Source organism: Oncorhynchus tshawytscha, linkage group LG12, assembly GCF_018296145.1.
Source record: "Oncorhynchus tshawytscha isolate Ot180627B linkage group LG12, Otsh_v2.0, whole genome shotgun sequence".
In the NCBI taxonomy this organism is placed as follows: Eukaryota; Metazoa; Chordata; class Actinopteri; order Salmoniformes; family Salmonidae; genus Oncorhynchus; species Oncorhynchus tshawytscha.
In genome coordinates this window covers 64360353-64387208 of record NC_056440.1, presented here as the reverse complement: position 1 = coordinate 64387208, position 26856 = coordinate 64360353, and the positions used below count along the sequence as shown (strand labels likewise).

Sequence of the window (26856 nt, the reverse complement as noted above, 5' to 3'; positions counted from 1 at the left end):
TTTTCTTCAGTGGTGTTGGAGTCAACCACAGTTGTTATATACAAGTTTGTCCAGTAATGTTGAAATAGCTCTTAAGAAATTATGTCTGAGAGAAACTTCCCGCATACAGAAAAGATGACAATAAAAGAGATGTCTCTGATTCTTTTTCTAGAAAAAAAACATTCAAGATGAAGAAAGAAATGATCAAACAAAAGAGAAATGTATGGCTAAAAGACAATGATCACGGTAAATGACAGCTTATTTTTCAAAACAAATCTGACAACAAATGTTCTGAGGTTTTCCAAAAGAACAGAAGGTCGACAATGAAATCCTTTTGAACGTTACTTACAGCCGATGCGTCCTCTCAAAATTGTGTTGTGCAATGGATTCATCTTTATGAATCCCCATGACCTTTTATCATCTTTTACAGTCCAGTTTCTAAGTCTTGTACTGAATGTAAGAGCTTTCTGTCAACAGCATGTCTTTAAACTTGCCCATTTACAAGTAATTCCATACAGGATTGTGTAGCAAAAAGTCCCTTCAACATGTATCTTCAAAGCATATCAGAATAAACCTTGAGACAATGGGTCCATCCCAGCTTCAGCAGATAACAAAACAGAAAACAGAAGAGAATGGAAAAAAAGAACCATTTACCAACATTAATATAAAATCCATTTTAACATCAGCACTTCAATATACAAGAAAAAAAAAAATCCCTACTGTTGATAAATTTGATAAATTATTTCATAGTTTCCTTCTCGTAGTCAGTGAAATATATGAACTATTTCTTTCTTTTTTTCCAACATGATTTATTGTACGGTCGTCTATAAAGAAGCCTTAACAGAATTAAAAAATAAGCTATGTAATATGTACAGGAGTACCACAGGCAGCTGTGTACTCGGGCCGTGGGGAGAGCAGAGGCAGGGGCAGGCCACAGAGGCAGGGAGATCTGCAGGGTAGTCATTCATTCTAGTAGCAGTGCATCCGGCTCACCTGTCCCTCTCTTTTTCTCATCATACACCTGTGTTCTGTGTTTGGATAATGCGTAAATATGTTTTCAGCTCCAATCTGGCAACCCTTCACCCCCTTCTGCCCATACCCGTGGAACTGTGGAGTATAGCGGTGACTGGCGGGCGCCGCCCAGCCCCGATGGCAAGCTAGCTAGCTAGCGACTAGCGAACTAACGGCTGCTGTCACTATCACCTGCTCCTCTGCATGGCACGGAGCAGACTGAGGGCGGGCCTACTCTTCACGTCTTTGAGGTCACATATATCAGTCTCATCAGCTCCGATTGGACTTAATCCAATTAGCTAGTGCGCAGGCAATCTTTCAACTGTCAGAAATATCATGATGTGTCAGTGTAAACCTAATTAATGGATTGCTCCAGGCTGGAATTGAAGCCCTACTAAATCATCTAGAATCAGATCTCTGCTATCTTCTCCCTGTTATGTAGGGTGGTGTTCAGCTGAGTGTATAGTGCATATTCATTCATATTTACTCAGTAACCAAAAGGCCAAAAGGTTAAAATATCCCACCCTCTCCAAAGATTCCCTGCACTGCTGTGGATACGTTTTATAGTGACATCAATGTCCACACAGCCAGGTGACTACTATAGACAGACCTCTCTACTGTACAGTTCTTACTTCCTGACTCATTTGTTTGTGTTCAATTATTTACATGAAGGAATAAAAAATTCTGTCTCCATCACTTTGATTCGAATCTCCAGCTTTGTTGTCAAACATGATCCCACACTTTTCTGTGATTGACTGCTCTTTATGTTGTTTATGATAGGATCAAAGTCTTCCTTTTAGTGTCTTTTAAAATTGCACGATGACCTGATGGATCCAAGGCATTAATGTTTCAATGACAGACAGCACTCCCCGTGACTGACTGACAGTGTGATTCTGTCTCTGGCTCCTCCAGCTGCCCTGGCAGAGGTCCAACATGCTCCCCCAGCTCCCACCATACTCTCTGCGCCTCTGGGTGAATACGCAGCTCTTATTCCTCCCCAGCCTGACAAGGCAGGCAGGGCCCATGGGGAAGGCAAGGCTCTGAAAGTTTCCACTAATCATGACATCATAGCGCCTGATGCCCTGAGTATCGAAGTGACTTTGTGGAGTTTCAGTTTAGCACCCAACCCCCCCCTCCAAACCCACTTCACTTCCCCTCTCAGCTAAAATCCCATTTCCACGGCGAAAACCCCTTTTTGCGTTGCCTAAGCGAGATGACGGAAAAGCTCTCCTCTTCTCCCAAAGCAGCTATTAAATGAGAGCCATTAATTTCTCCCTCCTGTCCAACAGGTTCCTTTAATTATCTCTCCACTTTCAGTCAATTACATTTCACTTCCTTTCCTTGACAATCACTGCTATTTTAGGGTGAGTGTTCTCTACACCCAGGGGCTGGGGTCTGCTAGACATGCTAGGCAGATCTCTCTTTGCTCACTAGGATTGGTTATTCAACCCATCCACCAGCTTCATAGCTCAGATGATTGGTTATCTAGGCTCTTAGTCAACCTCTTCGGCTCTTAGGATTGGTTACCCTGCCCCTCTGTCAGCCTCGGAGCTCTGAGGTTTCTAACTCCTCATGAGGACAGACTTTATGGAATGCAAACTAGGAAGGTATTATAACTAGAGCCAGTAGAGGAGGCAGAATAACCAGAGGTTAAGAAATGTGAATAACTGCCTCACAGGTGCTAATGTTACATGAGAAGGTCAGACATTACAGTGACTGTTGACATGACCATAAATATGTTTTTGTTATATTATATTTTACATACAGTACCAGTCAAAAGTTTGGACACACCTGCCCATTCAAGGGTTTTTCTTTATTTTTACTTTTATCTACAATGTAGAATAATAGTGAAGACATCAAAACTATGAAATAACACATATGGAATCATTAAGTAACCAAAAAAGTGATAAACAAATCAAAATATATTTATATTTGAGATTCTTCAAAGTAGCCACCTTTTGCCTTGATGACAGCTTTGCACATGCATGGCATTCTCTTAACCAGCTTCATGAGGTAGTCACCTGGAATGCTTTTCAATTAACAGGTGTGCCTTGTTAAAAGTTCATTTGTGGAATTTCTTTCCTTCTTAATGCGTTTGAACCAATCAGTTGTGTTGTGACAAGGTAGGGGTGGTAATCAGAAGATAGTCCTATTTGGTAAAATACCAAGTCCATTTTATGGCAAGAACAGCTCAAATAAGCAAAGAGAAATGATTCCATCATTACTTTAAGACATGAAGGTCAGTCATTATGGAACATTTCAAGAGCGTTGAAAGTTTATTCAAGTGCAGTTACAAAAACCATCAAGCACTATGATGAAACTGGCTCTCATGAGGACAGACACAGGAAAATGAAGACCCAGAGTTATGTCTGCTGCAGAGGATAAGTTCATTAGAGTTCCAGCCTCAGAAATTGCAGCCCAATTAAATGCTTCACAGAGTTCAAGTAACAGATACAACTCAACATCAATTGTTCAGAGGAGACTGTGTGAATCAGGCCTTACTGCAAAGAAACCACTACTAAAGGACATAAATAAGAAGAAGAGACTTGCTTGGGCCAAGAATCACGTGCAATCATCATTAGACCGGTGGAAATCTGTGTTTTGGTCTGATGAGTCCAAATTTGAGATTTTGTTCAAACCGCCGTGTCTTTGTGAGACGCAGAGTAGGTGAACGGATAATCTCCACATGTGTAATTCCCACCGTGAAGCATGGAGGAGGAGGTGTGATGGTGTGGGGGTGCTTTACTGGTGACACTGTCTGGGATTTATTTAGAATTCAAGGCACACTTAACCAGCATTTCTATCACAGTATTCTACAGCGATACGCCATCCCATCTTGTTTGCACTAAGTGGGACTATCATTTGTTTTTCAACAGGACAATGACCCAACACACCTCCAGGCTGTGTAAGGGCTATTTGACCAAGAAGGAGAGTGATGGTGCTGCATCAGATGACCTGGCCTCCACAATCACCCGACCTCAACCCAATTAAGATGGTTTGGGATGAGTTGGACCGCAGAGTTAAGGAAAAGCAGCCAACAAGTGCTCAGAATATGTGGGAACTCCTCCAAGACTGTTGGAAAAGCATTCCAGGTGAAGCTGGTTGAGAGAATGCCAAGAGTGGGCAAAGCTGTCATCAAGGCAATGGGTGGCTACTTTGAAGAACCTAAAATCTCAAATATATTTAGATTGGTTTAACACTTTTTTGGTCACTACATGATTCCATATGTGTTATTTTATAGTTTTGAAGCCTCCACTATTATTCTACAATGTAGAATATAGTAAAAAATAAAGAAAAACCCTTGAATGAGCAGGCGTGTCCAAACTTTTGACTGGTACTATGTTTCCAAACAGACATAAAGTGAGTTGAACTAACAACATCAATAACCTATAATGTCAATCTAAATATTCTCATCTGAACATGAGTGGGTGGATTTCAGTCCTGCGTAAGGCGAGTCACCCCTAAGTTAACATTCTCCAGACAGCCTGTGCCTCGACTTAAGGCCAGACAGGGCCAGATCTGAGCTGAGATGGGCTGAGCTGGCAGCCTTCTGCAGTCAGTAAAAGAAGGATATAAAACCCACTTCTCATTTCTGATGTTCCAGAGCCTGGCTTCACTACAGCTATTTCTGTTTTCACTGCATGTCACACTAATAACCTTCCTCCCCTGTGTAGAAGAGCAATAAGAGTACCCTCGTTCAAACAGACCCCTGATTTAACATTGTCTAATCTAGCCTTCCCAAGCATGTTTCTGCAGCTCCCTGGTGCAACAGGAAGGCTATACAAGCGTAGCACGTTAGCCAAGCAGGGAATATAAAACTGGGCAGGGGATTGGACCTAGGCTGAACCTAACCTTGCTCTAAGTTGACTGTAGGGGTATGCAGCATTTATCTGGTGTAGGAGCCATCAGAGGGCTCATGGGGAGGCTAATGGGACTAGTCTTGCAGGAGGTGCTTTTGAAGCGGCAGAGAGACAAGCATAGGAGATTTCATCGCTCACGGAACATTAGGTTTCCTATTGATTAATTCAGCATTACATAAATAATGAGCACAAAGGGGCTGCTGTGAAGAACATGCATTCATATTGACCTACTTCACATTAATGCATGTGGCTTCCTAATTCCTACATGTTTGGCTGACTTCACAACAACTAAAGGTTGAGTGTTTTTACTGTTTTTGAAGGCAAGTTGCGACAACCCATGACCAAAGCTGGCACTGTTTTTTCAATGGGCATCGTTTTGATTCAAAATAACTACTGTGCACCTCCAGTTCTGAACAATATTCTGTGCTTTGCAGGTGTCCCGACTGCAATACTGCCGTGAAAAAGACAAATGTTTTAGAGCTGGTTGTTTTGTGGAAAATGGCGGCCTCTGAGGAGATTGTTGAGACACAATTAAGTGCTGAAAGCTGAAGTACAATAGCACAGGCCACCCGGCAGGCAGCTGCAACAGAGGAACTGAGGGTTTTTAAATGGAAGAGTTGGTTGTCTGCTAACCATTTCAACCTGCTATTGTTCAGTACCTTTTGTGCCTGGAGCAATATTTCAAACCGGGTCTCTTTTGCCTTATCTTCAACATAATCTATACCCACGCCAATCAAATATCCAACATTAATACCCAGAGTAGCTTTGACATGGAGGGTTTCATCCTGCTTCCTGGATCCCATCTCCATCATAAATACGGCTGCGGTGATATCGGTGCCAGGTCAGCTGTCGGCATCCTTGCCAGGGAGCCGCTACAAACATAATTCTCTCTAATCTACCTTCTGTCATCACAGAGCATTCAAGGGACCATCCCCACTGTCATTTGGTCCATGTGATTATGCAGATGACTTTTCACTTGGTTGGTGTTAATGTATAGAGCCTCACTATTACAACGTGATTAGAGGGAAAGGTGAAATAGCATGTCTAATATGGAGGAAGAGATAATCGAAGGCGACTGAAGCCAAACACTGAACTGCAGGTTGGTTTGAAACATTGTTCCAGGGGAACAGCTGAACAGCTATGAACAGCTAGGTTGGCGTTCTGGAAGGCATGATGGAACAGAACAGTGTCTATTCATAGCAGAGGAACACAAACACAAAGTCAGAAGCTAACATTCATTACAGTAATGTGGTATGATAAAAACAAGGATACAAATCAAGACAAATCCAAGAGCTTTTCGCTCACAGAAAAGAGTGGCATTGTGTTGTATTTAAGCAGCTGGGAGAAAGAGAATGAAAGTCATGTGTCTTGATGTCTCTTGTGTGATGCAGGCAGGCAGGCAGGCAGGCAGGGCTTTCAGTCAGTGACTTGGAATGCGTCCGCTCTGCTTTGGAGAGCAAGTCCCAGAGGTAAACAGACACAGGCTGGACAGAAGGCAGCAGGTACCTAATACATGCCAAGTGATTCCTTATCAACCCTTCAATCCCATTCCCCAAGAGCAAGCCAGCACAGATACATGGAGGCTGCGCTTGCTGTGGCTTCGGTCCCCGGGGGAAAACTCCAAGAAGCATCACTTTAAAGGATAAAGTAAGACGAGGTTGGACATGCTGGCGTGGAGTAGAGCTCAGAGATCAGGGTTTGGCTGTTGACTTCTCCCACTTTCCTCTCCCCTTCTCTTCCCTGTCCAGCTCTACCTCCCCCTCCATATGCCTTCAGTCAACTCTCAGGGAGTTGTGAGGGAGGGGGGAGAGCTGGTGTTCTACTGAGAGAACTTGAGGAAGTGTGGACAGTGAATGACTTGCCATCTTATCCTTCCTCGAGACTCGTAGCAAACATATCGATCTGGTTTTCATAGAGGGGCCAGCTGCATCCACCACTGTGAAATAGTCCAAATAAAGGGTCTCGTGGACACTAAGTCAAAGCCTGACAAGTTAAGAGTTCAGAGCTGTGTTCTGCTAGGCATGGATTGGCAGGGAGGTGCTGAATGATGGCTGTGGTATGGCTGTAATTCAGACTGTGTTAGGTTAGGTTGAGTCGGATAGGTAGGTTTTTCCACAGGCTCATTATATAATATTTGAAAAAAAAGCAGGTCAGGGATGGGACATGTTAACAGTGGCATGTACATTATATACGACAAAGTTAAATGAGCTCTAAAAGCTTCCACTGTTTTGCCATCGATAAATCTAGTGTGTCTTTCAGAGCAAGTTCTGCTTGTGTCTGTTCTGCAGCCGGGGAGATGAGGCGATGTTTCTGAATCTCACCAGAGCTTTAGAACGGCTTCAGCGGACACAAATATCCCTATCCCTCTCTCTCTTTCTCGCTCTTGCCTAAAACATGGTTATTTTTAATGGGTCTATTTTTTTCGTTTACTCAAACGCCACGAGAGCCAATTCATTGTTATACTGTTGAGTCCACTCCTTTGGCAGTTTCAGTAGCTATCAACTCAATCATTTTCTTCTCTGCTTGCCTTAATTTTTGTCCATTAGTCCATCTTGTTTGCGGAAGCTTCTCTTTATGCATTTCTTTAATAACTTTTATAATAGCACACTCCCTGTCGTAATAATAGAGCTCAAAAGAAAAGAACACACCATGTCCGATTTGCTTGGTTTTTACAGTGGATTGTCGCTTGAACACAAAGGCTTGTGGGAAATAAGCCTCTCATATCTGCACCCTGTCCAGCACAGACACTCGGAAGGTTAATCTGTCTTTTCTCTTCTTCTTCCCCCTCTTCTCAAAAACAGTTCCTTTATAGCTGTCAGATAGTGCTGTGAGTGAGTTGTACACCATGATGAGGGACATGTCCAGCGGCCCGACCGTAACATCCAAGAGAGAGACCCCAATGCCCCAAAGCCCACTGGGACGGGACAGACCAAATGAATAATTGTATCTTTTTCATCCCTCCCTTACTTTACAAGTTCAAGTATTTTTTTCTTTAAAAAAAATTACAGCAAAAAAGAGCAAATCTACTTTTCTAGTATTCTACATTTTCTAATCTACTAACTGGTGGCAAAACAGCAACCAGAACATAATAATCAGCCCCTTTACTACGTTTCCTTGTCTTTTTTTCAATGTATACATTATTTCCTTTATCTTTTTATTCTTACTTAGGCCACTGGATATTGATTTAATGATTTATTTTGACTACTATTAAATTGTAATACTTGCAGCTACAAGGTAAGAGTTTTTTAAATATATATATATATATATATGTATATATATTTATATTCTTTTAAAAAGCGTTAAGTCCTTTGGTCCCTATTTCCTAAGGAATGATGCATGTAAATTCTCCTGGATTCTCCATTTCACTTCTTCTTTTCTCAGAGCTCGCCTGTCACAGAGCACATCACCTGTGTAGGCACGAAAACCAAAATGGCAGCTGGTGTGTGTATATGTGTGTGTGTGTGTGTGTGTGTGTTTATGTGTGTGTCTGTCTGTCCGCGTGTATGTTTAAGTTGGCAAATGCACATACTGTAGGATGTCTGAGAGAATATGTGTGTGTGTGTGTGTGTGTGTGTGTGTGTGTGTGTGTGTGTGTGTGTGTGTGTGTGTGTGTGTGTGTGTGTGTGTGTGTGTGTGTGTGTGTTGGCCTGTATGTATGCATGTGTGTTTGGTAAGAGTGTGTTCATGTCTATATATATCGGTGTCAGTTTGCATGCTTTGAGCATAATGTGTCTATAAAGGTTTTCCATCTTGTTTAAAAAACAGCAGCAAAAAGTTGGTCTCTGCAAAAAATCCTCTTCCACAGACGCCAAAGCAAAACAGGGAAAAGAGGCATTTGCTAAAAAAAAAATAAAAAAAATAATCTCCGGGTTCCTTCTCCTCCTCAGTCACCCAATCTTCTCCAGGTATTCTTCCAGCAGAATCAAGGGACCACCCTTCTTTCATGATATGTAGCAGAGCAAGAAGTCTTTGTACTTTATACTGCACTTGTGGAAATAAGGTGTTGTGGCCCTTCATCCTGTAAGAGAGAGAGAGCAGATTCAGTGAGGCGAGGGCACAGGGGTCTTGTTCAGGGTGCTGGCTCCTGCCTGGTTTAGCACACTGACAGGCACAGCTAACAGAATTGAAAACAGACAAAGGAAAAGAAGGAGGATGTCAATCAAATCTAGAAAGAAGTAAGCTGGAGGTGGAGGGGTTGTGTTTTACCATAAGGAACAGTCATGTATGCTGTGACAGCTCTAATCCAAAGGCGGTAGGTATTTAAAGCAACTTTACTCTCGCCTCAGAAACAATATTTTACTAAACGTTAGCCTGTCATCTCTGTTAATTCCTCTGTTAATAGTATTTTCTGATCATTTGTGATAATAATTGTAAGAAATCCCAATGACAACCGAGGGAAGGGGGACGCTAAAGACGAAGGGATGTACTGAAGGTCAAATAGTAGCCCATTAATGATAATATTAAGATGTTAAACATTATTATTACAAAACTCCAGGGGGAGGAAAAGTTTATGATCATCTTTTCATGCTTTTTTTTGTGTAGTGAACAAATTAAAAACTAATATTCAAAACTATTGGAAAATACACCCAGAGCTATAATGTTTTCATTGCCATAACAGTAGATATGAATTACATACTTTTTATGGATTTGTGTGCTTTTTGGCAATGGTTGAATAAGCTGGAGTTACAGTTGGATGCAATCATCCTTAATGTGTACTGGCCCTGAATCCTGGTACAAAAAGACAGCCAAATCACAGCTAATCACTCTCACAGAGCCCACATGAAAAATATCTGACTTTGTGGAGCGAACATATGCCGCGCAAGTCTTTGTTCTGTTATTTTCTCCTGAGAAATGAGCTTGTTACCATTTTATAATAGATCAGCTACTTAACTGTGGGAGATGAGATGCTGGTAACGTATTTCATATCTGCGGAGGCAAGCAGGACCATTAGAGATAAGCCTTTGCACAAAGATACCTGATTATAGATGTTCCAGCTTTTATACAAAAACACCAGTAATTCAAAGTAAGCATCTACCATAGAAGTTACAGTATAGAAGAAGAAAAAACATTCTATTTAAAACATAACAGCTTGTATTTCCAGAGGGGAGTTTTAAGTGGAAGCAACTGATGAAGACCAAACTACTGGAAAAACATTTTTATATCTACATGGATAACTACCTACTTTCACACAAATGCACACACCCTGAAGTGGCTCTCAATTAGAGATTCACGAGAGAGACACAGCCACAGGGGAGACAGGCGAACCCAGAGAGACCTGAGTTACAGGAGAGATCGGCGAACCCAGAGAGACCTGATCTACAGGGGAGACAGGCGAACCCAGAGAGACCCAGTGCCCTGCTGGCTGGTTGTCCTGACAGACTGCACTTAGTTAAGTCAGAGATCTGTATATAATGACAAGATGTTCATGTCTCTGCACTAACAATGGGAGTTGTTGTCCCAAAGGCAGGAAGGCAGGTGACAAGCTTCGGACCAAAATAAGCCCATATAAACACATGGGGCAGATTTTTGGGCAGATTTTGGAGAGAGTAAAAATATTTGTAGATGATTCATCATGAGACAATAGTAACTCATACATGGCATGCACCAGTAATCTATTCAGTGCTAAAATAATTACAAACACATTGAGTTAATTGTTGGGCATGATAATACTGAAAAGACCAGACTAAAACAACACAAGCAGAGGATGCACCATTCATGGTATTAGTTTCTTTGATGTATTTTTGATGGTGTTTGTGTGTGAATGTGGGTGGAGTTTGGCTGGGGTGTGTGGGGCTACACCACTGCCTGCAGCTCTGCAATCACAATGTAATTGGTTAGCCCCCTCATAAATATATACATTGGAAGTTATCCTCATGTTAGGCAAACTAAACAATCACACCAAGTACTCCAAGTGCAGACCAAATGCAGGGAGGAGTGGAGGAGAATCAACATTTTCCTGCGCTTCTCTACAGTTTGTGGATGGATAGATGGATGGAGGAGATTTAATTGGCTGCACAAACACAGGGTCATCTTGTCTATCACTCAATTAAAGAGCTGGGGATTGACTTTAAAAAAAGGTTATTTAAGCAAAGAATCTGTCTTATGACAACAAAAGTGGGCATCAGCCCTCTTGTGTGAAGAAATGTTGGTACAAATTATAAATAATTACAAAAACACTGTTGGCATACACAGTGCCTTCAGAAAGTATTCATACCCCTTGACTTATTCCATATTTTCTCGTGTTAGTCTGAATTCAAAATTGATTGAATGTATTTTTTTCTCTCACCCATCTACACACAATAACCCAGAATGACAAAGTGAAAACATGTTTTTAGAAATGTTAGCAAATTTATTGAAGTTGAAATACAGAAATAGCTCATTTGCATACAGTAGGTATTCACAACACTGAATCAATATATGGTAGAATCACCTTTGGTAGTGATTACAGTTGTGAGTCTTTCTGGGTAAGTCTCTAAGAGCTTTGCACACCTGGATTGTACAATATTTGCACTTTTTTTTTCATTCTTCAAGCTCTGTCAAGTTGGTTGTTGATCATTGCTAGACAGACATTTTCAAGTTATTCAATAGATTTTAAAGACGATTTAAATCAAAACTGTAACTAGTCCACTCAGGAACATTCAATGTCATCTTGGTAAGCAACTGCAGTGTATATTTGGCCTTGTGTTTTAGGTTCTTTACCCGCTGAAAGGTGAACCAGGGTTTCCTCTAGGATTTTGCCTGTATTTAGCTCTATTCCGTTTATTTTTATCCAAAACAAAAAAAACTCACTAGTCCATGCTGATGACAAGCATGCCCATAACATGATGCAGCCACCACTATAATTGAAATTATGAAGAGTGGTACTCTGTGATGTGTTGTGTTGGATTTGCCCCAAACATAATGCTTTGCATTCAGGAAATAAAGTACATTTCTTTGCCACATGTTTTGCAGTTTTACTTTAGTGCGTTATTGCAAACAGGATGCATGTTTTGGAATAGTGTTATTCTGTACAGGCTTCCTTCTTTTCACGCTGTCATTTACAGTGCATTCGGAAAGTATTCAGACCCCTTGACCTTTTCCACATTTTGTTACGTTACAGCCTTACTCTAAAATTGATTCAATCGTTTTCCCCCTCATCAATCTACACACAATACCCCATAATAAAAAAAGGAAAAACTTTTTAAAAAACATTTTTGCAATTGTTTTTTTTTATTAAAAAGAAAATATCACATTTACATAAGTATTTAGACGCTTTACTCAGTACTTTGTTGAAGCACCTTTGTTAACGTCTACAGCCTCGAGTCTTCTTGGTTATGACGCTACAAGCTTGGCACACCTGTATTTGGAGAGTTTCTGCCATTCTTCTCTGCAGGTCCTCTCAAGCTCTGTCAGGTTGGATGGGGAGCATTGCTGCACAGCTATTTTCAGGTCTCTCCAGAGATGTTCGATCGGGTTCAAGTCCGGGCTCTGGCTGGGCCACCTGCATTGTCGTGGTTGTGTGGTTAGGGTCGTTGTCCTGTTGGAAGGTGAACCTTTGCCCCAGTCTGAGGTCCTGAGCGCTCTGGAGCAGGTTTTCATCAAGGATGTCTCTGTACTTTGCTCCATTCATCTTTCCCTCGATCCTGACTACTCTCCCAGTCCCTGCCACTGAAAATATCCCCACAGCATGATGCTGCCACCACCATTCTACACTGTAGGGATGGTGCCTGGTTTCCTCCTGACGTAATGCTTGGCATTCAGGCCAAAGAGTTCAATCTTGGTTTCATCAGACCAGAGAAACTTGTTTCTCGTGGTCTGAGAGTCTTTAGGTGCCTTTTGGTAAACCACAAGCGGGCTGTCATGTGCCTTTAACTGAGAAGTGGCTTCCGTCTGGCCACTCTACCAATCAGGCCTGATTGGTTGAGTGCTGCAGATATGGTTGTCCTTCTGGAAGGTTCTCCCATCTCCACACTTTGGAGCTCTATCAGAGTAACCATTTGGTTCTTGGCCACCTCCCTGACCAAGGCCCTTCTCCCATGATTGCTCAGTTTGGCTGGGCGGCCAGCTGTAGGAAATAGTCTCTTTAAGAATAATGGAGGCCACTGTGTTCTTGGGGACCTTCAATGCTGCAGACATTTTTTGGTACACTTACCAAGATCTGTGTCTCGACACAATCCTGTCTCGGAGCTCTACGGACAATTCCTTCGACCTCATGGCTTTGGTTTTTGCTCTGACATGCACAGTCAACTGTGGGACCTTATATAGACAGGTGTGTCCCTTTACAAATCATGTCCAATCAATTGAATTTCCTACAGGTGGACTTCAATCAATTGTAGAAACATCTCAAGGATGATCAATGGAAACAGGATGTACCTGAGCTCAATTTAGAGTCTCATAGCAAAGAGCCTGAATACTTATGTAAATACGGTACTGCTGTTTTTTATTTCCACTAAATTTGCAAAACCACCTGTTTTCGCTTTGTCATTATGGGGTATTGTGTGTAGATTGATGAGGGAAAAATATATTTAATCCATTTTAGAATAAGGTTGTAATGTAACAGAATGTGGAACAAGTCAAGGGGTCTGAATACTTTCCGAATGCACTGTATGTTAGTATTGTGGAGTAACAACAATGATCCATCCTCAGTTTTCTCCTATCACATGAAACTCCGTAACTGTTTTAAAGTCACCATTGGCCTCATGGTGAAATCCCTTAGCGGTTTCCTTCCTTTCTGGAAACTGACCTAGGAAGGAAGCCTGTATCTTTGTAGTGACTGGGTCAAAGTGTAATTAATAACTTCACCATGCTGAACAAGATATTCAATCTCTGCTTTTTTAAATTTTGACCCATCTACCAGTAGGTGCCCTTCTTTGCGAGACATTGGAAAACCTCTCTGGTGTTTGCGGTTGAATCTGTGTTTGAAATTCACTGCTCGACTGAGGGACCTTACAGAGATAATTGTACGTGTGGGGTACAGAGATGAGGTAGTCATTCAAAACTCATGTTAAACATTATTATTGCACGTAGAGTTAGTCCATGCATAGTATTATGTGACTTGTAAGCACTTTTTTACTTGTAAGCACTTCTTTACTCCTGAACATATATATTTAGGCTTGCCATAACAAAGGGGTTGAATACTTATTGACTCAAGACATTTTAGTTTTTAATTTGAAAACATTTCTAAAAACACAACTCCACATTATGGGGTATTGTGTGTAGGCCAGTGACACAAAATCTCAATTCAATGCTTTTAGATTCAGGCTGTAACACAACAAAATGCAGAAAAAGTCAATGGGTGTGAATACTTTCTGAACACACTGTATGTATATATATATATATATATATATAGTATTCACACCCCTTGAGAGAGAGAGAAAGAGAGAGAGAAAGAAAGAAAGAAAGAAAGAAAGAAAGAAAGAAAGAAAGAAAGAAAGAAAGAAAGAAAGAAAGAAAGAAAGAAAGAAAGAAAGAAAGAAAGAAAGAAAGAAAGAGGGAGCGATAGAGAGAGAGATGGTTTCCTCAATGAAATTATAAAATACACAGACAACAAATTCCAATTGGCTATACTTAAACTCTTTAACATCGTCCTTAGCTCTGGCATCTTCCCCAATATTTGGAATTGGTCTAATCCACAAAAGTGGAGATACATTTAACCCCAATAACTATTGTGGGATCATCAACAGCAACCTTGGGAAAATCCTCTGCATTATCGTTAACAGCAGACCTGTACATTTCCTCAGTGAAAACAATGTACTGAGCAAATGTCAAATTGGCTTTTTACCCAATTATCATATCACAGACCACATATTCACCCTGCACACCTTAATTGACATACAAATGATCCAAAACGAAGGCAAAGTCTTTTCGTGCTTTTTGGATTTTGAAAAACCCCTTGACTCAATTTGGCATGAGGTTCTACTATACAAATTGATGGAAAGTGGTGTTGGGGGGAAAACGTACAACATTATAAAATCCATGTACACAAACAACAAGTCCACGGTTAAAATTGGCAAAAAACACACATTTCTTTCCACGGAGCCGTCAGGTGAGACAGGGATGCAGCTTAAGCCCCACCCTCTTCAACATGTATACCAGCATCCGGCCTGACCCTACCAGAATCTGAAGTCAAATGTCTACTGTTTGCTGATGATCTGGTGCTTCACAAACCAAGGAGATATTCTGCACAGATTCTGTCAGACCTGGGTCCTGACAGTAAATCTCAGTTATACCAAAATAATATTGTTCCAAATAAGTTCCAGTCGCCAGGACCACAAATACAAATTCCATCTAGACACTGTTGCCCTGTTGCACACAAAAAATGATTCATACCTTGGCCTAAACATCAGCGCCACAGGTAACTTCCACAAAGCTGTGAACGATCTGAGAGACAAGGCAAGAAGGGTCTTCTATGCCATCAAAAGGAACATAAAATTCAACATACCAATTAGGATATGGCTAAAAATACTTGATTCAGTTATAGAACCCATTGCCCTTTATGGTTGTGAGGTCTGGGGTCCGCTCACCAACCAAGAATTCACATAATTTATCAAACACCAAATTGAGACTCTGCATGTAGAATTCTGCAAAAATATCCTCCCTGTACAATGTAAAACACCAAATAATGCATGCAGAGCAGAATTAGGCCGATACCCGAAAATGAGCAAAATCCAGAAAAGTTGGGGGGATGGTAGGGGACACCATGTGCGCCTGACGTGTTTTCCGTTTGCTCCCGTGGTATTCTTAAAGTTTATGTGAATTCTGCAGCAGAACCGTATTTATTTTCAAATATTAATTTTATTTTCAAATATTATGACTTTTGGCCCTCTCCTGATCCCTTTCTGTGAAATGAACATTCTCGAGGCCATCAAACTACTACGCTCTGAGATAGTTGAAATGAAAACACAGGTGGTTGCTACGATTGAGGCCAGAATACAGGAGGTTTCTGATACTTTAAAAGCAGATTTAACCATCCTGCGGAACAAGACTGTGCCAGCAATCACATTACTCAAAACAACAACTGCATCACACACTACAACAATTGCAGCACTGGAGATCTCCGCTACTAATGTCTCCGATTTAACTACATCCCTGGAGGCTGAAGTTAAACGCCTAGCTGCGGATTTGAAAAAGTTGAAGGAGAGCTGTGTGAGTTTAGAGGGATTCTCTCGTATCGGTCCCAGAGTCCGCGGAAATGCATTGCGCCATGGATTTCGTTTCAGTGCTGCTGAAGGATGTTCTTGCCTTAGATGAAAAGCCCCTGATTGATCGTGCCCACCGGTCGCTGCGCCCAAAGCCCCGGGATGGGGAGAGGCCCCGTGACATAATTCTTCGAGTGCACTTTTTCATGAGAAGATGGAGATCCTCCCGAGCCCGCAATACCACTCTGAGCTTTCAAGGACAGAGCTTCTCCATCTACCAGGACTACTCCCCCACTGTTTCCAGGCAGCGCGCAGCTGGACAGGCCAAACGAGTACTTCGGGACCATCCAAGTGTGAAGTATGGACTGCGATTCCCAGCCCGTTTATGGATATCTCATGAGGGTAAAGACTACACATTTGAATCTCCGGATGAGGCTATGGCTCACATTCAACGTCACATCAAGAAGTCTTGAATATGCTCACAATTCAGCAACTGTTGCTTGCGAACTGTGGATAGTAAGTAACCCACCTGTGGTAAAATTATGTTTAGATATAACAGGCTAGTCTTGTATAGTTGGCGAAACTATTCATGCTTATTTGATGTGATCTAATGTTTTGATCATCTACTGTGCGTGCCTTATCTCGCTCACCTATTTAGTTTGTTTACACATTGTCTCAGTGACTCAAAATATTTTTGGTTATTTGTTTACTGCATCCGTTTGCATTGACCCAGTAAACAGTAAATGTCTCCCGAGGCTACACGGTTTTTGGGGCCTCACTTTAATTTTAAAAGTTTTGAGCGTCATTTATGCCCAGCAAACGTTCAATGTTGCGCTCACGTAGTTTTTTGGTATTGGTTGTAAAGCTGTCTCAGCGTCAACTAGACTACTATTATAATTACTATTATTTTTGATTGTCTTACTACGATTTCCTTACTTCAAATTAGATTTTTGGCTGAGAGCCTTTATACATTTTATTTATTTTCTCTCTCAATGCCTGTTATAAGACTGGGAATATGATTATATACATCTACAAGTGGTGCTTTTGTCATTCCGTTTGCACAGGGATTCGCCTTTTTTTAATTTGAAAAAAAAAAAACATACAAATCTTTCTTTTTGCTGCTTGATCCACTAACAAAACGCGACTTTAAAGAGCGGGACTGTGGGTTTAGGTTTAAGACCGCACTCTCACAGACATACTGTGCGAAGAGAACATGTTCTATTTAGGCTTGTACCTCGTTTGGGGAGGTATTGTCTGGGATAGGGGGAGGGGGTGGGGTGGGGGGGCAGGTTGAATTGTTCAGTTCTAATGTTGTCATTCTGTCTTTTTAGTTTTTTTTCCAGTTTTTTTTCTGTACTTTTTCCAAACATTTACCACCGTACACTATTACTCTGAGACAAGTTATTCTGGGGGTTTTGGGCGCTCATTGCTTTTCCATTCTATGCTCTAATGACAGGGTTGAATAACGGGAATGCCCAGAGGGGCCGAAATAATGCGATCAAGTACATTTCTTGGAACACCAAAGGGGTTAACAACCCGGTGAAGCGTAAGAGGGTGTTGACACACTTAAAGGGTTTGAATGCAAATATTGCATTTCTACAAGAGACTCACTTGAGGACTGGTGAGCATTTTAGGATGCGTAAGGACAGGGTTGGTCAAGTGTTCCACTCAAACTTTCATAGTAAATCAAGAGGTGCTGCTATTCTGGTTGATAAAGCTACTCCCTTTGTAGCTTCTGAGGTTATTGCTGATCCTAAGGGACGATACGTCATAGTAACCGGTGAACTGTTTTCTACCCCTCTTGTTTTGGCTAGTGTTTATGCTCCCAATTGGGATGACACAAGTTTAATTTCTTCCTTTCTGTCTGCTATTCCCAATTTTAGATTCTCATTTGTTGATTTTAGGGGGGGATTTCAACTGTAAAATGTCCCCAGTTCTTGACAAGTCCTCACAAACAAATACAGGCCCATCTAAATGTGCCCTACTTATTCAAACCTTTCTTCAGAAATATGCTATGTTTGAGGCCTGGCGTTTCCTACATCCTACAGATAGACAGTATTCCTTTTATTCTCATGTTCATCAAACATACTCCCGGATTGATTACTTCTTTTTGGACAAAAACTTCTGCCTAACCTTGGCAGTGTACTTACGAGAATATTGTTATCTCTGACCATTCACCATTAGTGCTTGAACTAGAGTTTCCCCAGCGACCTCCTATGTGTTATCAATGGCGTCTCAACCCCATTTTACTCTCAGATAAGGAGTTTGTCAATTTCATTTCTTCTGAAATCACCTTATTCCTAGAAACTAATTCAACACCAGGTATGTCCTGCTCTACCATATGGGAGTCTCTCAAAGCATACCTACGTGGCCAAATTATTTCTTATACAGACAACCAAAACAGAGTTCGCTCCCAGCGACTTCGGGACCTGAGCGAGTCCATAGCCACATTGGATGAGAAGTATGCTACGGATCCTTCCTCTGATCTGCATAAAGAGCGCCAACTACTCCAATCTGAATTTGATGAGCTTTCTACCAGGCAAGCTGAACAGTTACTCTTGCGAGCTCGATACAAAGTCTATGAACAAGGCGACAAGGCCAGTAAACTCCTTGCGCATCAGATCCGTAAATCTGAGGCCTGACGTTTAATCCCACAAATAAGGACCCCGTCTGGTGCCACCACAGTTATACATAAAGAGATCAATGATCAATTTAAACAATTTTACTCTGCGCTATACACCTCTGAATCCCCTAAAGACCCTTTGCTGATTGACTCCTTCTTTAATGGCTTGAATATGCCTTCAATTGATACAGACTCCCATGACTATCTAGAAGAAGAATTTACGCTTGAGGAGATTGCAACAGCAGTGTCCGCAATGAAAAGTGGTAAATCACCGGGTCCGGACGGTTTTCCAACCGAATTTTACAGGACGTTTTCTGGTCTGCTTTGCCCATTCTTGTCTCGACTATTTGCAGAGTGCCTTAATACTTCAAAGCTACCACCTAGTCTTTATCAGGCTTCAATTTCATTACTACTAAAGAAAAACAAAGACCCCTGGAATGTGGATCCTATCGCCCAATCTCGCTTTTAAACTGTGATTACAAAATCCTAGCTAAGCTTTTAGCCATCCGTATGGAAGGCTTGCTGCACCAAGTAATACACTCTGACCAGACTGGTCAGAACCAGACTGGCTTTGTGAGAAATAGGCATTTATTTTTCAATATTAGGCGCTTTATGAATATACTGTACTCCCCAGCGTCGGAGGACCCGGAGGTGGTGGTCTCACTTGATGCCGAAAAAGCGTTTGACCGCGTTGAGTGGGATTACCTAACAGCTGCCCTTTATAGATTTGGCTTTGGCCCCAAATTCATTGCGTGGATAAAGATTCTTTATTTTTCCCCCATGGCTTCGGTACAGACTAATAACTTGTCCTCTGACTATTTTCCCTTGCACCGCGGATCCAGACAGGGTTGCCCACTCTCCCCCTTGTTGTTTGCTTTGGCAATCGAACCTCTCGCCATTGCACTACGCTCTAATGATGCCATTCAAGGCATAATCAGGGCGGGCTGGGAGCAGAAAGTCTCGCTATATGCTGACGACCTCCTTTTGTTTATCTCCAACCCCGATACCTCATTGCCACGTGCCCTATCTGTTCTTAAAAAGTTTGGATCAATCTCAGGGTACAAGCTGAATCTAGGCAAGAGTGAGCTTTTTCCGGTAAACAAGGCTGCTTTAAAGTGCTTTTTTACAAGTTCTCAGTTTAGGATTGTCCGGGATCAATTCACTTACTTGGGAGTAAAAGTGACAAGGAAATATTCAAATTTGTTTCAGGAAAACTTTGTTGCTCTAGCAGACAGATTGAAACAATCTTTTACTTTTGGAATTTCGCTACCCCTTTCTCTTATCGGAAGGATTAATGTCATTAAAATGAATGTGTTGCCCAAATTTTTATATTTATTTCAATGTTTACCCATTTTTATTCCAAAATCTTTTTTTTATTTCACTGGATCAAACATTCATGCATTTTATTTGGGATGGCAAGGTACCACGGATTGGTAGAAAACGTTTACAGAAGCCTAGGTCATTGGGGGGGTTTAGCTCTGCAAATTTCAGAGCCGTTCTGTACTGGCTGCAGACTGATCCTACTGGCCCTAGACCACTCTGGGTCCAGATGTAGTCTGAATCGTGTAAACCTGCAACACTTTCCTCTGTGCTGTGCTCGTCTCTCCCAGTGTCCCTAGGCAAAAGGTGTGTCAACCCAATTGTAAAGCAGTCTCTTAAAATTTGGAATCAGTTCCGTTTAGCCTTTAGCCTCTGAGGCTTTTCTCTATCAGGCCCAATCAATCAGAACATTTTATTTCCTCCATCTTTGAATGATGGGGCTTTTGGCATTTGGCACTCACTAGGCCTCTCCTCGCTAGCCGAATTATTCTTTGATGATACATTTGCCTCTTTTTCTCAGCTGCAGGAAAAGTTCAATCTCCCCCAATCCCACTTTTTCCGCTATCTCCAGACTAGAAACTTTGTCAGAGCTAACACACCTGGATTTCCCAATAGGCCTGCGAATACAGCTATAGAGAGCATCTTGGAGCTGAACAAGCTTCCTAGGGGCGCAATTTCAGATGTATATGCAATCATTCATGACTTACAGAACCCTTCTTTGGTGCCTTTAAAGACTCGATGGGAAAAGGATTTGGGGGAGGAACTTGGGGAAGACGCCTGGGAATCTGTGCTGCACAAGGTGCACTCGTCCTCTTTTAGCACTAGACACAGCCTCATTCAATTCAAGGTGGTTCACCGTATCCACTGGTCGGGGGTCAAACTTGGAAGAATATTCTCTGATTTTGATCCTACCTGTGTCAGATGTAAAGTGGAACCAGCCACACTGTTGCATATGTTTTGGGGCTGTTATAAACTGTCAGGTTTCTGGGAATTAATATTTAAATGTTTCTCTGATATATATGACACTGTTATAGATCCGTCTCCCCTTACAGACCTTTTTGGAGTACTGCCCATGGGTACCCCCCTATCAAGAATCCAGTCGGACACTGTTGCTTATACAACTCTTTTAGCTAGACGGCTAATACTACAGAACTGGAAGATGTCAGCTCCCCCATCTTATAAATATTGGGTGAGGGATGTGTTGTGCTCTCTGAAACTAGAAAAAATTCAATTCAATTCACGTGGGAACCCCAAACTGTTTGATGATGCTTGGGCTCCATTCCGGTCTTACTTTAAACAGTCCATCCTCTGATGGCATTCCAATTAATACTAAAATAAGTCTGTGACTTAAGGGTTGGAGGAGCTTCTCTCTGTGTTTTTGGTGGGGGGGGGCATTAAGGTCCATGTGCTTATTGATTGTGATCCGCAGATGCCTTGTTCATCTTGCCCGGGCAGAGACTGAAGTGTGAGCTTGTTTTTCCCAGTTATTTTTACATTTTGTTCACGCCTACATGAATAATCATTCTATTTTTTTTTTTTTAAATTTTAAAGCATTGTAAACTTTTTTTTGGTCCAGTGGATGGTCGGTCTGTGGCCATGACTCTCTGTGAGTGGTTGCATTTCTCCACCCTTATCCCTTGACTGTTTCAGGAACAATGGTGAGGTGTTTGCTCTGTCCCTGTACTATAGATTGCCCTTTAACCTCTGTAGCCTTCTGCCTGGTGTGTTTAACTTGTGGTATGGTATCTTTAAAGCAATTTTTTTATTTGTATTTTTATTTGTATTTTTTTTCTAGTTGAGTATATTACTTGTCTGTGTGTGTGTGTGTGTGTGTGTGTGTGTGTGTGTGTGTGTAAAACTTAATAAACAGAGTTTTAAAAAAAATCCAGAAAAGTTACGTTAAATTCAACAACCACCTAAAAGGAAGCGATTCCCAAACTTTCCATAACAAAGCCATCACCTACAGAGAGATGGCCCTGTTTAGGGCCATCTCTACAGAGAGATGGCCCTAAACAGACCACTGTGACTGACCCAAACTTAAGGAAAGCTTTGACTATTTACAGACTCAGTGAGCATAGCCTTGCTATTGAGAAAGGCCGCTGTAGGCAGACCTGGCTTTTGAGAGAAGACAGGCTATGTACATACTGCCCACAAAATGAGGTGAAAACTGAGCTGCACTTCCTAACCTCCTGCCAAATGTATGACCATATTAAACGAGACACACTTCCCTCAGAATACACAGATCCACAAATAATTCAAAAAACAAATCCAATTTTGATAAACTCCCATATCTACTGGATGAAATTCCACAGTGTGCCATCACAACAGCAACATTTGTGACCTGTTGCCACAAGAAAAGTGCAACCAGTAAAGAACAAACACCATTGTAAATACAACCCATATTTATGTTTATTTATTTTCCCTTTTGTACTTTAATCATTTGCACATCGTTACAACACTGTATACAGTGGGGAGAACAAGTATTTGATACACTGCCGATTTTGCAGGTTTTCCTACTTACAAAGCATGTAGAGGTCTGTCATTTTTATCATAGGTACACTTCAACTGTGAGAGACGGAATCTAAAAAAATCCAGAAAATCACATTGTTTGATTTTTAAGTAATTCGTTTGCATTTTATTGCATGACATAAGTATTTGATACATCAGACAAGCAGAACTTAACATTTGGTACAGAAACCTTTGTTTGCAATTACAGAGATCATACGTTTCCTGTAGTTCTTGACCAGGTTTGCACACACTGCAGCAGGGATTTTGGCCCACTCCTCCATACAGACCTTCTCCAGATCCTTCAGGTTTCGGGGCTGTCGCTGGGCAATACGGACTTTCAGCTCCCTCCAAAGATTTTCTATTGGGTTCAGGTCTGCGACTGGCTAGGCCACTCCAGGACCTTGAGATGATTCTTAAGGAGCCACTCCTTGCCCTGGCTGTGTGTTTTGGGTCGTTGTCATGCTGGAAGACCCAGCCACGACCCATCTTCAATGCTCTTACTGAGGGAAGGAGGTTGTTGGCCAAGATCTCGCGATACATGGCCCCATCCATCCTCCCCTCAATTCGGTGCAGTCGTCCTGTCCCCTTTGCAGAAAAGCATCCCCAAAGAATGATGTTTCCACCTCCATGCTTCACGATTGGGATGGTGTTCTTGGGGTTGTACTCATCCTTATTCTTCCTCCAAACACGGCGAGTGGAGTTTAGACCAAAAAGCTCTATTTTTGTCTCATCAGACAACCACATGACCTTCTCCCATTCCTCCTCTGGATCATCCAGATGGTCATTGGCAAACTTCAGATGGGCCTGGACATGCGCTGGCTTGAGCAGGGGGACCTTGCGTGCACTGCAGGATTTTAATCCATGACGGCGTAGTGTGTTACTAATGGTTTTCTTTGAGACTGTGGTCCCAGCTCTCTTCAGGTCATTGACCAGGTCCTGTCGTGTAGTTCTGGGCTAATCCCTCACCTTCCTCGTGATCATTGATGCCCCACGAGGTGAGATCTTGTATGGAGCCCCAGACCGAGGGTGATTGACCGTCATCTTGAACTTCTTCCTTTTTCTAATAATTGCGCCAACAGTTGTTGCCTTCTCACCAAGCTGCTTGCCTATTGTCCTGTAGCCCATCCCAGCCTTGTGCAGGTCTACAATTGTATCCCAGATGTCCTTACACAGCTTTCTGGTCTTGGCCATTGTGGAGAGGTTGGAGTCTGTTTGATTGAGTGTGTGGACAGTTGTCTTTTATACAGGTAATGAGTTCAAACAGGTGCAGTTAATACAGGTAATGAGTGGAGAACAGGAGGGCTTCTTAAAGAAAAACTAACAGGTCTGTGAGAGCCGGAATTCTTACTGGTTGGTAGGTGATCAAATACTTATGTCATGCAATAAAATGCCAATTAATTACTTAAAAATCATACAATCTGATTTTCTGGATTTTTGTTTAAGATTCTGTCTCTCGCAGTTGAAGTGTACCTATGATTAAAATTACAGACCTCTACATGCTTTGTAAGTAGGAAAACCTTCAAAATTGGCAGTGTATCAGATACTTGTTCTCCCCACTGTATGTACATAATATGACATTTGAAATGTCTTTATTATTTTGGATCTTCTGTGAGTGTAGTGTTTACTGGTCATTTTTATTGTTTATTTCACCTTTATTTATCATCTACTTCACTTGCTTTGGCAATATGAACATATGTTTCACATGCAAATAAAGCCCCTTGAATTGAATTGAATTGAGAGAAAGAGAGAGAGAGAGAGAGAGAGAGAGAGAGAGAGAGAGAGAGAGAGAGAGAGAAAGGTATAGAATATCCATACACATTGAAGTTCACGAGAGAAAAAGGAAACACTAAAAGGACACGTCAGAACAGCAAAAAGGGTCAAAAGTCAAGTCATTATCGATCATGATCAAACCAGTCAATCAGCACATCAGATTTACCTAACAGCTAGCAACAATCAAAATTAATCCATTTACTGCACTTCACAAGCTGCCAAAAATATATAAAATAGAGATAGAGATAGAGAAAGGACTCGACGCCACATCATGCAACTCACGCAGTCACAGTCCTGCAACATGATGTCATCAGAAATAAAATGACACCATGGGTTCAACTTACAGGTGTGGGAACTGGGAACGTGTCCCCGTGACTGGTGGCTACTGGTTGGCTACACAACGATCATGGAGAGGCCATCTCATGTTATGATTGGCCAGTTGGCAGGTTGGGTTGGGTGCAAAACAAAAGAAGAAGAGAAGCGGTGGAGTTCCAATTTTTTTCTCAAGTGGTAAATATGATGTAGACTTTACTTTCCCATTTATTCCAGCCTCTCTCTCTCTCAACATCTCTGGCTGACAAACCAAATGAAGGGAGGTTATTACTGTCAAAACGAAAGGAGTCAACAAATCAACAAATACAATTGGAAATATGGTGATAAAAATGGAACCTTCAAAAATAACTAAAATAATGGCCTTTATTTTTTCTTTTTGAAGCAGTTCTGAGAGAACATTTGTAGGGTAAAAGACTAGAGTGCAGCACTGTACTCACAAAGATAAGACCAGGCCAAATGGCATGTTATACATCTCAAACTAACACAGTCACACTCTAAATAATTGGATTTTGTCCTTGCATTGTATGCAATGATGTTGGTATGTACATTGAGTACCTTATCCATTTACAAATGCTTTAAGTCAGAACGGCAGGAGACCAAACCCAGACAGACTTACCCCCCACCATCACACGCACACACACACACAAACACACACACACAACACACAACACACACACACACACACACACACACACACACACACACACACACACACACACACACACACACACACACAACACACACACACACACACACAAATGGCTGTTGTTAAAGACACACTGAGGATGTCGAAATGACTAGCCTGTCCTCATCATTGTCCAGGACATTCTCCACTTCTCCCTCATCAATGTGTTACATCAAAGTCATTCCTCCACTCTTCTCCTCTCCTCAGGCAGTCTGCTCAGACATTCAATTAGTGCTACATGTCTTTATTCAAATGCTAACTGACAAGAAATGAAGGTAGCATTTATCATTTCCATTACACATTATACTGTATATGTCATTATTGCAATCCCTTCACTTTGATGAGGCCATTGTAAAACATCCACATATTATTTACAAGCAAATTGTTCATAGAAATATACAATGGAAGCACATGTCCTGGTCTTATGCTGCATTTATGTGTAATGTGTAGTCTCACGTATACAACCAAAAAGAACATGTTTCAGGTATGCAGTAGCCAGTGGAGTTTAGCTGGGGGGAGTCAGTCATGTCAGCCCACTGCCCCTCCTACTCCCTCCTCATTGGCCAGCACCCTGAGGGGCTGTCTGCCATTCAAACCTGGCTCTGGGCATGAATGTGAGCATGGCATGGCGTCTGCTCTTACCTGGATGTGGACGGCAAAGGGGTCAGTAAGGTCGGTTGGCATCCTTTGGCCGCTTCAGCTGCACCTTCAGCCGCTTCATGCCTATCTGAAAACCATTCATGGCCTGGATAGCCGCCTGGGCACTGGACGGGTTATCGAAGCTCACAAAGCCTGGGACACAAAGTAGGAGGGGGAGTGAAAGAGAGAGAGAGAGCGAGAGACAGAGTGAAGGAGAGATGGGGAGAGGCAGAGAAAGAGAGAATGAAAAGAGGAGGAAAGAGAGAGAGAGAGAGCGAGAGACAGAGTGAAGGAGAGATGGGGAGAGGCAGAGAAAGAGAGAATGAAAAGAGGAGGAAAGAGAGAGAGAGAGAGAGAGAGACAGAGAGAAGAAGGAGAGATGGGGAGAGGCAGAGAAAGAGAGAATGAAAAGAGGAGGAAAGAGAGAGAGAGAGAGAGAGAGACAGAGTGAAGGAGAGATGGGGAGAGGCAGAGAAAGAGAGAATGAAAAGAGGAGGAAAAGAGAGAGAGAGAGAGAGAGACAGAGTGAAGGAGAGATGGGGAGAGGCAGAGAAAGAGAGAATAAAAGAGGAGGAAAAAAGAGAGAGAGAGAGAGAGAGACAGAGTGAAGGAGAGATGGGGAGAGGCAGAGAAAGAGAGAATGAAAAGAGGAGGAAAGAGAGAGAGAGAGAGAGCGAGAGACAGAGTGAAGGAGAGATGGGGAGAGGCAGAGAAAGAGAGAGTGAAAAGAGGAGGAAAGAGAGAGAGAGAGAGCGAGAGACAGAGTGAAGGAGAGATGGGGAGAGGCAGAGAAAGAGAGAATGAAAAGAGGAGGAAAGAGAGAGAGAGAGAGACAGAGTGAAGGAGAGATGGGGAGAGGCAGAGAAAGAGAGAAGTGAAAAGAGGAGGAAAGAGAGAGAGAGAGAGAGAGAGAGAGAGAGAGAGAGACAGAGTGAAGGAGAGATGGGGAGAGGCAGAGAAAGAGAGAATGAAAAGAGGAGGAAAAGAGAGAGAGAGAGACAGAGTGAAGGA

The 26856-nt window shown here is 42.0% G+C and overlaps 1 protein-coding gene across 9 annotated transcripts in view; it reads right to left on the bottom strand.

The window, feature by feature from the left end:
* Window positions 1–8479: 8479 nt before the first annotated feature.
* Window positions 8480–26856, bottom strand: part of LOC112263659 (CUGBP Elav-like family member 4) — a 182119-nt gene continuing 163742 nt past the window's right edge. For all 9 annotated transcript variants that reach the window (XM_042330903.1, XM_042330905.1, XM_042330908.1 and 6 more), the window contains exons 12-13: window positions 25849–25998; window positions 8480–8868 (exon numbers count right to left, since the gene is read on the bottom strand). In XM_042330903.1, the coding sequence (XP_042186837.1) occupies window positions 25871–25998 (128 nt within the window). In that variant the 3' untranslated portion in view covers window positions 8480–8868; window positions 25849–25870. The remainder of the gene's footprint in view (window positions 8869–25848; window positions 25999–26856) is intronic.